Source organism: Papaver somniferum, chromosome 2, assembly GCF_003573695.1.
Source record: "Papaver somniferum cultivar HN1 chromosome 2, ASM357369v1, whole genome shotgun sequence".
In the NCBI taxonomy this organism is placed as follows: domain Eukaryota; kingdom Viridiplantae; phylum Streptophyta; class Magnoliopsida; order Ranunculales; family Papaveraceae; genus Papaver; species Papaver somniferum.
Genome location: NC_039359.1, coordinates 202,033,491 through 202,049,289, shown reverse-complemented (window position 1 = coordinate 202,049,289; position 15,799 = coordinate 202,033,491). Strand labels below are relative to the sequence as shown.

The following is a 15,799-nucleotide window of genomic DNA, read 5'->3' as shown; positions in this document are numbered from 1 at the left end:
ATTAAAACAGATCATAACTTGTCCCTCTTGATTTTGTAGCATCCTTCATGTTCAAATCGTTTCCCGTAGAGGTCCACATACCGGCGATCCGCAAGATTTCTCTGAAATTACGAATGAGTAACAAGTTAGTACTAACTTTTGTTAATGTGAGTTGGAGTTACAGAGATACTTACTCGTTTTTCATACGTCCACCAAGGAAAAGCGTTCCTAACAAACCGTTCCTCATCTTCAAGTTTGTCAATCTCCTTATCGAGCGCATTCTTTCTCATCTTAATGTCATTGGATGATCTTCGAATTCGATTGCCATCTAAGGCCTCAAATACCATTAAGATACGGTTCCATATCTGCTCTTCGGATTCCGATTTGTGGAGCTTGTGAACACGATCATGAGCAGTTACCACAACCCACGCTCTATAAATAGCACAATCTTCTTCTTCGGCAAAAGCAATATCCATGTTTTTTGTTATGAAAATTAAAACTGAAGAGAGGAAAGAGTTTGGTGCAATTGGGGTGATAGATATGAGTTTCTTCATATAGGTTTAGGGTCCAGCGGCTCTTTTTGTTTTTCCCAAAAACTCCAACGGCTAATTTGACGAAAGTTGAATGTGGAGAAACCAATAATCGATAGGTATTGTATTTAGCATATCTACCGATTATGGTAGCTTTCAAAATTTGAATTTGGGGCAACTTATAATCGGTAGGTTTTGTAATATATTTAACCCCCGATTAACGCTGCATCCAAAACACGAACCAAGTGGTTATGGCTGGCTGTGTACACTCCCGATTAATGAACACAAATCATTCTAATACTGCACCGACTACAATCGGAAGTCTGGAAAATATTTTGGCTTCCGATTGCAATCGGAGGATAACAATGTTATCATATCCTCCGAATATATAAGGGTAATTTCGCCATTACGAATTACGCGAGATAAGGGCTGGCGACATTTTTCCTTTGGGTGACCTTTTTTGTTCTATTGTTGGCCCCTAAATCCTTTCGAGTGGCCCCTAAAAACGTGAGGAAAATAAAGGGGTACGTTCCCAATTTTAACAACTCTGAGTTCCCCAATTTGTACAACATCCTTCAAAACCGTTTTGGCCTTCTGATATCCGACGTGTCTATTAAAACTTAAATCTGGGGCCACAGGAGCTGCGGCGAGTTGATTAGAACCGTTAACATTCTCATATGCAATTTGAAATTTGAAATTCCTCCCACCCTTTGTCTCCGGGCACCGATTCTAAGGTTTCAATCTTTCGCTCGTCTCTCTAAGGTCAAAACATAAGTAATCCATCCGTTCATTTCACAGAAACAACATATCAATTTACAGTAGAAAAAGGTACCTAAATGGAGTTTTAGGTCAATCTTGTAAATGGCGAAACGAAAAGCTAGAAGGGTTGCTGTTGAACAATCATTGCCTGTAAACGTTGAAAATAATGTCAACAACAAGACCGAGAAACCAGAAATAGAAGAAAAAAGTAACACATTTGTAGATCTTGAAGGTTAGTTTCCACTTTTATCTAAATTTTAGTTTAGTAAATTTGGAGTTTTTTTTTTCAATTTAGGGTTTTGTTCAATTGCTTAGTTTTAATTTTTTTACTTTCGAAAAATTATGGATTGTTCTAGATTTCATTTGGTGCCGTATAGATCAACTCATGGATTGAGCTATCTGACGAGAATTTGATGAATGTGTTGTTGTGTTTATATGTATATGAGTGTCTGCTGCAATGCCTCTAAGAGCCTATGAATTCATTAAATGCTATTTTCACTCTTAAATTCTAACATGTTTCTACATTCAACAATGAATGGGCCGTTTATGTTGCATACCCATGTCGTCATTAGAGCTCTCAAGTATGAGGATCTTACACTACAAATTATTTTTTTACCGCTAAGAGTTCTGCTAGCAAACACCATATTCAGGATGCAGAACACATTTCAACTTGACCTTCTTACTAAAATGCATCTATCTTCATGGTACATTGGCAACAAAAGAAAACTATATGAATATGTAAGATTTATAACAGATTTGTATAGATTTACAATGAGTTAGAGAAGATTTTAACGACAAGATTCTTATTTGTGGTTCAAATTCCTCATAGTTGCATTGACTTGAAGTAAAATCTGAGGTATTATGACAAGTTGATTGTTGAGGTGAGAATGGGAAATTAGCTAATCTGGTTTTTATGCAGTGGAAAGGCGAATTGCTTCAACTCAATTGGTGATGCGGAGGAACAACATCTGCTGATTGGATTGCGTTTGCTTCGTTCTAATTGTAGTGACGAGCAGCTACAAACCCCAGTTCTGCAATTTTTCAAAGAAAATATGCCGAACTTGGCGGTAAAGACGAACGATGGACAATTTGAAGTCGGGTGGAAAGAAGAAGATGAAAGAAATATGCATGCATCTTTTCTACAGCAGATGTTCATGGCACACCCACATTGTGGTTCCGCAAGGCCATCTATTAGTGGTTTTGATTTCTCGAGTAAAAAAGGTAAGAGGTATAAATGTATCATTTTGTTTATCAGCTGCTGATTTCTACATGACCTTTTTTCATGACTTGCTTTTGTTTATGGTGACAGGGAATACAAACCTTCAAATACCAGACTTTGTACGTTCACTGACCATGTTGCATACTGTTCCTTCTTTTATCTTTTTCCTTTTTTCATGTTTGTGTTACTTTTTTTTTTTATTGTATCTCATGAGGTTTTTGCTTGGAACTTCTCTTATTCTAGCTTATGGGAGAACCATCAAATACCCAAATGCTTGGTTGACACCTGGGGTACGTATATTGTATTTATATATGAAAAGATTGAGAATTATATCACATTATCAAATACTAGTTTTACCTTAGAATAACACTGTAATTACTAGTCATACATTTTTATGTTTACTGAAAAACCAAGAAAGAGCTGATACCTAAAATACTCTTGATTTTGTTTTCATGAGAACCCCACGGTGAGAAGTGCTTATTATAATAATATGATCAATAAATTATCATACAGGCAAGTTCACAAAGATATTCAATTGGCATGACTCCTAAAACTCAAAGGATACCAATGCCCGGAGAGATGCTTCACTCTGCCCGCGGCTCACCACTTGGGGTCAAGGAAGACAACATGGAAGCGATACATGGTATGTAGCTTTTCCCCTTGTTCTAATTTTGAATGAAAGTGTCATTTGGTATCTGAGTTTTTTGGTAACATACTCTTTGATCTAAATTCAGAGTCAGGTGAGGATTAATTGGCCCAAAATCTGGTTCTCTGCAAAACATGTCTTGGGGAAACTCACTTAACAGGTCAAGCTTCTCTGAAAACCTTAATATGCCGATCGAAGAAAATACCTTAATATATTTTCTCAATCGAGTTACTAAAGGAAAATTTGTGCCATTTGGCATTTGCAGACACTGTTTGTTATATATACGGAAATGATCAGAGGTTTACAATTTCAAAGTTAGAAAATAACCTCATGTAATTAATAGCTTCGAGTTCCATTCATTCGATAGTAATCCTCCTTTGGGTTCGATTGATTCACTGTTGGCTTTTTTCCCTATCAAACATAAAGATATTTCTGCCAATTTTACAGTTGGAGAAAATCTTGTTTCTACATAGACTCCATGAATGATAGATCAATTGGTGTTTCAACATATGTTCGAGGATGATGCAGTAAAGATGGGAAATACCCGATTTTGTCCGCAAAATAATGTACTCACATGCTTGTTCTTTCTGTATTCTGAGAATCATATCCCTGAGGCTGGGTGGATAGTACCCCTTTTTGCACTTCTCAGTCCTCAGTAAGATTTCATTATTGCCATTTTTTTGAAGCAATTGCCCATTCAGCTATGCTGAATCGCTGATACAATCAATTGTTGGGCCCAATTTTTCATTTTGCGTCCATACTAAATACAGCTCGTCTCACTTCTAAATCATCAAGAAAATGAAACATATTTTGAGGCATACTCAGGATTCGGCTGATAACTTAAGGTTCGAACTTAGACAAATGTATGCCTCAAAACAGGTTTCAAGAAAATTAGTAAGCACGGCATTCTCAGCTGAGAGCCTGAGACCAACCCGGAAATAAGATATTTTTTACTAGTCCAGGGTCCACACACATCATCTGATTGTAATTCTGCAAAGTGGGAGATCCGAGATGGCCACATGAGCCAACACTATCTAACTGTAATAGTGTAATCTTCAAATGCGTAAATTTATAAGTGGAGGAGGAGCAGAAAATTTCTTAAATTCCGAATGAAATTGCTCCAAAGATTTAGAAACCGACTGAAAAAAGGATTTGAAACACAATTTGGAAACCGGGTTTCTATATATGAACCAGGAACCAAAATTAGGAAAGACTTCAAATTTGGATGTATGTCAATCTTATATATACGCAGGTAGATGGGCGATCAGGTTATTTGCTTTTGGTTTCTGTCTACAAACCCCATGGCTGGACTTTAATCTCCTGTCAAGTTGAGAAGAGAATCGACTGGCTTTGAGAAACTAAAACCCAAAAAGAAGATTGGGAAGAAGACGATCGCCAGGTTGAAGTTTGAGTTAAAGAAAGGAGGTCTCGAGCAGAAACAACATGATCGCATAAAGAAAATTGTCAGAGTTTTGAAAAGAATACGGAAGGAAAAACGAAGGGGAACACTAAAGTTGGACTCACTTTACAATGCGTTCAGTGATTTGCAGAAGAGATTCAGGTCTGAGTTTGAGTATTTCAACTTGACGTCTGTTGCGTTTTCGTATACCTTGCCTTTACTTACTAAAGCGTTCCAGGAATGGGATCCTCTTAAGAACGCAGCAGATTGGTTGTATCAGATGTCTTCTTGGAAGGCAATGTTGAATGAAGAGGTATGGGAAGATTTTGTTGTTCAATTTATAGTGCCTAAACTAACGAACGTGTTACAAGCGTTAGAAGTGAAGCCTGGGAACCAAAACAGCAGGCAGCTCGTTCGGTTCCTTTGGATCATGTCTTGGGCAGCCGTAGTTCCGAGCCATCATATGGTTTCAATGTTGGAGACGAGTTTTTTCCTTAGGTTGCAAGATGTACTCTATTGGTGGTTACGCTCCAACCCGAATCTGGATGAAGTTGTGCAGTGGTACTTGGGATGGAAAGGTAGTCTCACGACTGAACTGCAAGCCCATCATCGAATACGCTATGAACTGAATGTGTGCCTGGAGATGATGCACCAAGCTGCTGAAGATATGGAGCTGTTTCCACCTAAGAGTTTCAGAGAGATGAGGCAAAGGCAGTTTGAGGCTCAGAAAAAAGCAGCAGCATTCTATGCCCAATTACAAGAAGAGGCTGAGGCCAACAAGCGAAGGAGAGTAACTTCGGCTGGTTATTATAATATGTTGCCAGAAATGAGTTTAAACGAAATCATCGAGTCCTACGCGGAGCAGAATCAGCGTCATTTAAGCCTAAATACGGCAGAACATATTCTGGTTTTCAGATATATAGTTTTGGTAACATAAGTGTATGTGTGGATTCGGTAAATCAAAGTATTTTTGCACAGACTAAGGAGGGAAATTGGTCCTTGGTATCTCTTAAAGTTCTTCTGGAGATGCATCAAAGCTCCGTGACAAAGTGAAGCCGCCATCAATTTTGAGAATGTTATTCTTCCACTTTTGTTGTTCGAAGACAATTAAAATTGTTAAAGATATTTGGTTTAGTCTCTACAATTTTCAAGCTTTGATGCTCCTTTAGTATTTTACTTCTTTATCGATATTCAATTCAATGGTTACGTATAGCATTTGTAAGAAGAAGATTGCAGCAGTAACTTGGTAAATTTTGTATATGGCCATTAACTAAATGCAGAGCTTCAGGGAATGCCGGGGCCATGCCAAGTCAAAGTAGAATGTTATTCGAACACATTTCAGGTAATTGCAGCAAAACCTAACAAGCTGACTCTCTTTATTACTCCACTTCAATTTTAGTAATTGTGGCTCTGTAAGTCAATGATGGCACAGTATTGTATGTACTCTTGTAGACCGTTAGACATCATCTTTAAGTTTTGTTCTCAAAATGTGAAGGCAGCAATTTTGTAGCTTTTTAACTGACAAGGCATTCAAACCAAACATTCCATTCTGGTGATGTAATTTGTCCCAGGACAACAACCGTTCCAAGAAGAAAACGCAGAACCACAAACGGGTATTTGGTCACTTTCGATACCCAAAGCGGTTGATCACTTTCCCCGACATTTGGCAGTACGGTCGAAGAAGAAAAAAGTATTAACGTCTCCACTTATCTCTCCCACACATGCTTGGCTTCCAGTGCTAGATCAATCATTCCTCAAGGTCCTGGCATACTAGTACAATGCCCCCAAACCTCTTCATTCCACACTTTCAATAAAGCTTCAACTGCTTCAATTTCTGCATTAAAACAGGCATCAGGCACCCCTACTACAGGCCTGTCGCACACCGCTGTGATAACAGATCTGCAAAGCGGAGCTGATAGAAGCAACAAGACAAAACACCAGTGATTGAGGCAGAAAGCCAAGGCTGTTAATGGGGGTGCTAGGTTAAGTGGGGGTGTACCAAGCCAAAGCAAAACCTGTTTTGTCTTGTATGAAAATATGTTTTGTCTTATCTTGGTTTTGGTACACCCCACTTAATGTGGTACCCCTGTTAGCAATCTCGCAGAAAGCGGTTTGGAGAAGACAAGGCGCAGCAAATTGAAGTGGAGAGAGACACCTAGTGTGACAGAAGCCGAGGGTTTATTTGTAAATTTACTAGGGTTATGGTACTAAAAACTCCACTGTATCTCCCATATATCTACCATTCTTCCAACTTTTACCCTGCTGCTGTTGAGGGTTTCGATCAAATCACCTCCACTGATTGCTCTCCTATACATCTACCCGTTCTTCTACATCAAAAGGTGAGGAATTTTAAGGAATTCTATGTTAGGATCCTTGCCTGTATCTCACAAAAATAAGCTAAGAACCCTAAATAAACCCTTTGATTGGGGGTTAACCACCAGCTTGAAGAGTAATTTTAAAGAACAGAACTTTGGTTTACTGATTAGTTACCCGAATACAGGACTTAAGGCAGTATTTATAGCTGCACAGACTTGCAAAACAAGGAAAAAGAGTTCTGATAAAAAAGGGAAACCAAACTATGCTAGAAATAGGGAAGCCTAAATAAGTAAACTAGTGTGAATGGTGTTGGGTCGCAACATCCCACCCTGCTCGAAACCAGGCTTGTCCTCAAGCCTCAAATTCTGGAAACTTAGCGATGAAATCATCAGCATCTTCCCAAGTTGTGTCCTCTTGCGCATGATTCTTCCACTTGATTAACCATTTGGTGCCTGCACCACTGCCTTTCTTATACATGCGACGATCCAAAATCGAGTCAGGTTCCCACTTTTCATAATCAATAATGTCTGGTAACACTTGTTCCACAGATGTAGTTGATCCCACCTTTAGTTTAAGCTGAGATACGTGAACAACTGGATGAATGCGGCTAGAGGCAGGAAGCTCTAGTTTGTACGCAACTGACCCAATTTTCTCCAAAATGCGGAATGGTCCATAGAACTTAGGAGACAGCTTTGAAAAAGATTGCTGAAACACTGTTGTTTGACGATAAGGCTGTAATCTTAAATAAACCCAATCATCTACTGAAAATGAATGCTCAGTACGGTGCGAATCAGCATATTTTTTCATTCTGGACTGTGCATCATGCAAATGAGACTTCAAAAGCTTGAGTGTATGATCACGAGCCTTAAGATTTAATTCAACATCGTGCACTGAAGTTGAACCTGGTAAATAAGCTGTAACTGCAGGTGGGGGACGACTGTACAATGCCTGATAAGGAGACATTCGAATGGCTGAATGAAAGCTTGTATTATACCACCACTCAGCCCAAGGTAACCATTTTCTCCAATCAGTTGGCTTCATTCCCGCAAAACACCTCAAATAACACTCTAAAGTTCTATTTGTCGCCTCTGTTTGTCCATCCGACTGAGGATGATAAGCTGAACTGCGACATAACTGTGTATTCTGAAGAGAGAAATAAGCCTCCCAAAACTTACTCAAAAAAATGGGATCTCGATCACTTACAATCGATCTTGGCATGCCATGTAAACGCACAATCTCCCTCACAAAGATATCGGCTACAAAATGTGCAGAATATGGATGTGTAAGTGGTATAAAGTGAGCATATTTCGTTAAACGATCTACGACTACCAATATAGAATTTTTTCTATTGGACGAGGGAAACCCATCAATAAAGTCCATAGAAATATCGATCCATACGTCAGTTGGTATTGGTAATGGATTAAGAAAACCTGGAGGAGAAACAGCCTCAGATTTGTTTCTCTGACACACTTCACAATGAAGGATAAAATTCTTCACAGATTGCTTAAGTCCTTTCCAGTAAAAATTATGTTGTACTCTCTTATATGTACGCAAAAACCCGGAATGGCCACCAATTGGAGTTGAATGAAACTCCTACAAAATTTTTGAACACCACGAAGAAGTGGAAACTACCACAATTCTGCCTTTGTAACGTAATATACCAGTTACGTAAGAATAATTACGCTTATAAGTTGGATCTGCAACTAACCGTTGAATAAGCTCTCCATATTCAGTGTCATTATGACATTCGTGCATTATTTCTGTTACACCACTGAAAACTGGTGCAGTAAGACTGTAGTGGAAGCTGGATTGGCGAGACAGAGCATCAGCTGCAGCATTGTCTTTTCCTGGTCTAAAGATTCTCTCATAATCGTAACCCAAAAGTTTAGATAGCCATTTCTGTTGCTCTAAGGAAGATATTTTCTGGTCCAAAAAATATTTCAGACTCTTATGATATGTATATATTTTGAAATGCCTCCCAAGCAAATAATGGCGCCATTTTTGAATTGCAGAAATAATAGCTAGCATCTCCTTATCATAAACTGCTAAATTCTTGTTCTTCTCAGCTAAAGGCTTGCTGTGAAAAGCAATAGGCCTACCAGATTGTAACAAAACAGCACCCAATCCAAATCCAGAAGCATCGCATTCTATTACAAATTCTTTAGAAAAATCAGGAAGGATCAAAACTGGTGTTGTAGTAAGAGCAGTTTGCAAAAGTTTGAAGGCAGCAATAGCTTTTTCCGACCATTGAAAAGCATCTTTCTTAAGTAGTTGAGTTAATGGCGCACTGATCTTACCAAAATCCTTAACAAACTTTCGATAATAACCTGCCAAGCCCAAAAAACCGTGTAACTCTCTGATGGTAGTTGGTGTAGGCCATGACATAATACATTCAATCTTCTCTTGTTCAACTGAAACTCCCTCAGCTGAAATAACATGTCCCAAATAACCCACGGAGGACTGAGCAAAGGTGCACTTGGATTCCTTCAAAAATAACTGATTAGAACGAAGTACTTCAAACACCTGAGACAAGTGAATCAAATGATCAGACATATTCCTGCTATAAATCAGAATGTCATCAAAGAAGACCAGCACGAACTTTCGTAAATATTCCCTGAAAGAATCATTCATTAAACTCTGAAAAGTGGATGGAGCATTGGAAAGACCGAATGGCATAACCAAGAACTCATAGTGACCATCGTGAGTTCGAAAAGCTTTCTTAGGAATATCAGCTTTATGCAATCGAATTTGATGATAACCCGAGCGCAAATCCAGTTTAGTAAACACAGTCGCACCATGCAGTTCGTCTAACAGCTCATCAACAACAAGGATTGGAAATCTATCCTTGATTGTCAGCTTATTCAAAGCACGGTAATCAACACACATACGCCAAGACTCGTCTTTCTTACGTACCATCAGCACTGGGGAAGAATAGGGGCTCGAACTTGGACGTATAAAACCAGAGAATTGTAATTCAGCAACAATCTTTTCAATTTCTGATTTCTGGAAGTAAGGGTATCGATACGGCCTCACATTGACAGGTGGAGAACCAGGAACCAATGGAATTCTATGATCATGAAGACGTTCTGGTGGAAGAGTCGTTGGTTGCTTGAAAATATCAGTAAACTGAGCTAATAATTGTTGTACTTGCCTTCAATGAAGTAGTTAATGCAGCTAGTTCAATAAAAACCCCATGATTTGCATGTTGTAATAAACGCTGCATTGATTTTTGCTCCAAAATCATTACAGACGAATGATTGTTACCAAGTAAGGACACAGTTTTACCATTAACTGTAAATTGCATTGATAATCTTGCAAAATCCCATTCAATAGGTCCTAAAGTACGTAACCATTGTACCCCTAAAACTGCATCACAACCACTAATGTCAAGCAAGTGGAAATCAGCACTAAACCTGAAACTAGGGAGTTGAATAGGGACAGAAGGACAAGAACCCCGAGTATTCAACTTGCCACCATCACCCACAGTAACACTTAGAGGAGAATCTCGAGAACAAACTTCAAATCCACATTGTTTAGCCACAGATGGATGCAAAAAGTTATGAGTAGATCCTGAATCAATCAAAATAGTAATGGGTTGAGAATTAATACGATCTGTAACGCGCATAGTACGTGGAAAGGAAGAACCAAATAGCGAGCTTAAGGAGATGGTAGGATCAAATTCATATACTTCAGAAACTTCAAAGGAAACAGGAGCAGTATCCTCTGTAGTGGTAGAACCTTCACGAATATATTCCTCAACATCCAAAATGGTCAGTCTGGGATTCAGACAAACATGATCTTTCTTGTAAACCTCATCACAATTAAAACAGAGACCCTTTTCTCTTCGTTCACGTTGTTCAGCTGGTGATAAATGGCGATACACAAAAGGAGAAGAAGACTTGTTATAAGGAGTGGGTTGAACAGTTGCAGCAGGCCGGAAGGGAGGAGGACGATAAGGCTGTCTGGGAACAGGCTTATTTGCTGCAAGGGCTTCCTCTTGATGGATGGCTTTTTTAAAAGCATCATCCAAAGATCTGATATCTAATAATCTAAGCGCCGAACCTATTTGAGGTTTAAGAGAGCGGATGAAGCATTGAATCAAGTGTTCTTCCGTGAAGTCCACTAAATTCATTAAACGCTCAAACACAGGAATATGCTCACGCACTGTGCCTTTTTGTTCGATGTTGCTAATAGCTAGTCTAGGATCCACAAATTTCTCTGGTGAAAAACGATCTCGAAGATGAGCACCAAACTCAGCCCAAGTAACAATGGCAGCTTTAGACTGCTTCCATCTAAACCAAACATTAGCATCACCTTTCAAATTTGCAGAGGCAATAGTAATTTTAAGAGCATCATCTGCTGTGTGAACTGCGAAATATTGATCTGCATTGAAAAGCCAACCGTCATGATCATCTCCATCGAATTGAGGAAACTTGAGGTTGGTGTTATTTTGTCGCGGAGGTGGTGGTGGAGGTGGATTATTACGAGGACCACCATGATTGCCTGCAACTGGAGGAAGCAAGGGGCGAAGTTGATCAACAACGGCCGTGGCAACAGAAGCGGCAATGGTTGTGGACAAATTTGTTAACGCTGTAGTAATACTGGATGTCAAAGCTGTATTATTCTCCGTTAACTCTAGCTGACGTTGTGTTCTTTCTTCTTCACGTTGCTGACGCTGCTCAATAACTTTCTGTTTTCTTCTCTCTGTTTCTTCAGACTTGTTGGCGTTCATAGCCTGAATAAGCGCATTGACATTCTTGGTCAAGTCTGTCAATCCATCATTAACCCCCTTGAGATTTTCTGTATAATCATGACCACCCATTGTACTTCCAAAAAATAATAAAAAAAAAAAATTCAGAATTTGAGAGTAATTCGTAACCTTGCTCTGATCCAGATGTTAGGATCCTTGCCTGTATCTCACAAAAATAAGCTAAGAACCCTAAATAAACCCTTTGATTGGGGGTTAACCACCAGCTTGAAGAGTAATTGTAAAGAACATAACTTTGGTTTACTGATTAGTTACCCGAATACAGGACTTAAGGCAGTATTTATAGCTGCACAGACTTGCAAAACAAGGAAAAAGAGTTCTGATAAAAAAGGGAAACCAAACTATGCTAGAAATAGGGAAGCCTAAATAAGTAAACTAGTGTGAATGGTGTTGGGTCGCAACATTCTATACAGATTTTGATTTATTCTGGTCATTAAATCTGTAAGAGCTTCTATGATCTGTTTCCATGTGTTATTTTTGTTTTCGGGTTTTCTTAAGAACAAAATCCGATTTACATAAATTAAGATGTTAATTTTGAGAATTTATTGATATTGCAAGTCTGCGAGAAGAATTCATGGTAGCAACTATATTGTCCAGCATGAAATCCAAAATAAACATCTTGGGTTTCATGGATATATTGGAATTCTGGTATTGTCAAAAGTATATTAGGTATTTGGGTTTCGAAGGGGCTTTTGCATAAGGTTTTTACAAGTTAAGTGTTAGTAGCTTTTTCACCAGTTCTTGAAGGTTTTACAAAAATGCAAGTTATGACACCATGGACTAGTTCCCTGTTGGGTGAGAAACTGATTGGTTTTGTGGAGTATAAAATTCAGATGAACAATGTAGGTTTCTGAATTTCAATTTTCAATTGGTGAATATAATGAACTTATTAGAGCCTCTTTTCAAACTACTTGTTCTCCCTTAGAGCATCCACAGTGGTGCGACTAAAATCAAAGACTAAAGAGTAAAATCGGCGACTAAACTTTAGTTTAGTCCGTGGTGTGACGTAGTGGGCGACGACTATATTTAATCGGGCGGGGTTATAATCAACGTTTCGTTATGGAGCGGTGGTATAAAGTGCGCCCCATTCAGGCGTTGATAAAGATAACGCTCGGTGTGGGGCGTTGGTAAAGTTTACGCCCAATGTGGGGCGTAATTAAAGTTTACGCTCGACGAACGGGCGTTGGTATATATCAACGCACCATGGGGCGTGCATAAAGTCACCGCAAGAAGGCAGGCGGATGTAAAATCAACGCCCCATGGGACGCACGTAAAGAATCCGCCCGAAGCCGGGAGGATGTATAATCAACGCCTAAATGATGGTTGGACTTGGGTTAATTGACTTAGAGCTCATTGATTTACTGTTATGGCTAAAGTCAATGCAAAAGGACTTGGACTTGACTTGATCGAATTATGAGGAAAATTATATGGGTTTGAGATTTTCAGTGACAACTTCCAGGCAACTTACTTTTTTTGTTGTGTGTGGTAGTAGTTGTTGGTGATTTATGTGTAAGGTACATTTTGTGTGTGAGGGTTGTTAGTTGGCTTTCATAATATTTGCATGCCATTTTTGATGCAATGGTCATGCTAAAATGTTTTGATTAACGAGCGGAAGCTTTAACCAACGCCTGATTTGGGCGTTTACATATCTCCGCTTGACGTCAGGTGTACACTTTATCTCCGTCTGTTGCGGGGAGTATACTATATCAACGCATGTTGTTGAGTGTAAAATTTACCTCCGTTTGAATGGGGCGGTTGGTATATCAACGCCTGATTCCAGGCGAACAACTCAGCAAACGCTCCATCGGGCGTACAGTTTATCAGCGTTTCGTTGGGGCGTAGTTTATATGGCCGCCTAGTCGTGGGACGAACTATACAAGCGCCCGTTGAGAAATGGAGATTATATCAACGCTCGATTATATTTGGGTTTGGTCTTGGTCCCGGACCAAATATACTCTGGGGTTTAATCGATGGTCTGGATTTAGTCGATACTCCGTTCCACTGTGTCTGGGTTTTTTACTTTAAATTTGGTTATACTCGTCCACTGCAGTTGCTCTTAGGACTAGATAGAGTCTCTAGTGTTCCTGAGGCCACACTTCTTTTCACATGTCCATGTGTAGACTATTATGTACTTATACATCAAAGTTATTGTAGTTATATCAATATGTCCTTGGTGGCTTTGAATGCTATGGAGCAGTGAGCTACTGCAGACGTGTAGTAAAGAAACTTGGTGCATCAGTAAACATAGATATTAGCCCCCGACCAATTACGGATTCCAAATATCATCTGTTTGTTCTAACAAGTTTACTTAAAAACCCGAGCTCTGAATACTGATTTCATTTCTCTAATCCAGAACCACAGTGAAGATGAGGATAGTAGGATTAACAGGTGGGATATCTTCAGGTAAAAGTACAATTTCCAATCTATTCAAGTCTCATGGAGTCCCCGTTGTTGATGCTGATCTCGTTGCTCGTGTACACACTCTCTCTCTCTCTCTCTCTCTCTCTCTCTCTCTCTCTCTCTCTCTCTGCTTTACATATATTTAGGGTTTCTCAATATTGACTAATTTGACTGATGTTTTGGGTTCCCCAATATTGATCTTCAAACTTGGTCTGATTATTGTGTTTGATAGGATGTATTGAAGAAAGGTACTGGCGGTTGGAAAAAAGTTGTTGCTGCATTTGGACATGAAATTTTACTTGATAATACCGGTGAAGTCAGTAGACCACTACTTGGTCAAATTGTATTCTCCGATCCATCCAAACGACAACTTCTTAACCGGTAATACTTTTGATTACTAATCGTATACTCAGCACATTGACCTAGTATGAAATTTTATCACCTAATAGTAATTGAGTTTTGACTATTGCTTATGTTTAGTTGGCACCTACTAGCAATGGTGTAAATGGGTAATAGATTTCATTTCTGCGGACACGTCTAGGCTACAGAATCACCATTGCAGAGAACATTGTTCATTTTAGAGATGTGAAATGCATTATGTTGGTAAATTAGTACAGAAATAATTATTGCACTAAGTGGTAAGAACTGTATGTTTATTTCACCAGAGAAATTGTCGAATACAGTATGTCCTAATGGAATGAGGTTATAATGTTTGCTAAGATGGTATTTTTGTTTCTTCCAGATCGTCGAATTATATTACATGCTATGATGTGTCTAGAATTTGCTGATGGCTGATATGAATCCATATAGGTTTTATTGAATTGTTTCAATGTAGTTTGTTGTGGTTCCTTGAGAAATTTCTGGCGGGTTTCTTAAAAACTGTTGCTTTCTTGTTTGTGGCTCTTTAGAATTGAATGTTTGATATTCAAGTAGGAGGGAAGTTGTCACATGCTGTTAAAAATAAGGAATCCTTTTTTTATTTTTATTTTTTTTTTGCTCATGGTGCTCTGTTGGATGTATTTTAACGATGTAGATGTGTAGAGTATAAGTGTATATACTTAAGTCCGTGCGTCTTTCTATTGTAATTTTAACCTTATGCTAATATATGTTATTAATTTGTAGGTTATTAGCACCTTACATTTCTAAGGGAATCTTATTGGAAGTGCTTAAACTATGGATTAAGGGTTACAGCGTTATTGTTCTTGACATCCCATTGTTGTTCGAGGCTAAATTAGATAAATGGACGAAACCCATTATTGTTGTTTGGGTTGATTCTGAAACTCAGCTTCAACGACTTGTTGCAAGAGATGGGATTTCTGAAGGACAGGCTAGGAATAGAATTAATGCTCAAATGGAACTTGATTCAAAAAGGGAGAAAGCAGATATAGTGATTGATAACTCGGGGAGTTTGGTGGAAACAAAAGTGGAGTTTGAGAAGGTGTTGAGTCAAGTTATGAAGCCTTTAACATGGACAGAATTTGGGTTCTCAAGACAAGGTGCGATTTCAGTTTTTCTTTCTGTGGCTGTAGGTGTTTATGCTTGTAGAAACTTCAATAACAGCGCTAATGTAAGGTAATTGCATACCAGTAGTTACTGTTTCTCAATTGTTATTGCTCAAATGATATTGGAAACAAATGATGGTAATGAAATATTTCTTGTGTTGTTTGTATTCACTTATGTGAAACTGTGTTTTTCCACTCTTCTGTTTGTTGCTTTATGAATGTGTTTTTCCACTCTTCAGTTTTGTTGCTTTATGAAACTGTTTCCGAATTCATTGCTTGGT

The 15,799-nt window shown here is 38.7% G+C and overlaps 2 protein-coding genes and 1 long non-coding RNA gene across 3 annotated transcripts; 2 read left to right on the top strand and 1 right to left on the bottom strand.

The window, feature by feature from the left end:
* Nucleotides 1–1,263: 1,263 nt before the first annotated feature.
* Nucleotides 1,264–3,485, top strand: LOC113354389. The gene is made up of 6 exons (XR_003361853.1): nt 1,264–1,500; nt 2,188–2,489; nt 2,578–2,606; nt 2,731–2,777; nt 3,001–3,130; nt 3,222–3,485. It is a non-coding gene; the product is annotated as an uncharacterized LOC113354389 (long non-coding RNA).
* Nucleotides 3,486–6,780: 3,295 nt separating this feature from the next.
* On the top strand, nt 6,781–15,756 carry LOC113350239 (dephospho-CoA kinase-like). The gene is made up of 4 exons (XM_026594354.1): nt 6,781–6,871; nt 13,970–14,090; nt 14,249–14,397; nt 15,139–15,756. Exons 2-4 carry the CDS (start codon nt 13,983–13,985, stop codon nt 15,590–15,592), a joined length of 711 nt encoding a protein of 236 aa, XP_026450139.1. The 5' UTR covers nt 6,781–6,871; nt 13,970–13,982; the 3' UTR covers nt 15,593–15,756.
* Nucleotides 7,200–11,670, bottom strand: LOC113352590. The gene is made up of 3 exons (XM_026596398.1): nt 10,000–11,670; nt 8,481–9,956; nt 7,200–7,991 (listed from the first exon to the last, which is right to left on the bottom strand). Exons 1-3 carry the CDS (start codon nt 11,668–11,670, stop codon nt 7,200–7,202), a joined length of 3,939 nt encoding a protein of 1,312 aa, XP_026452183.1.
* Nucleotides 15,757–15,799: the final 43 nt, after the last annotated feature.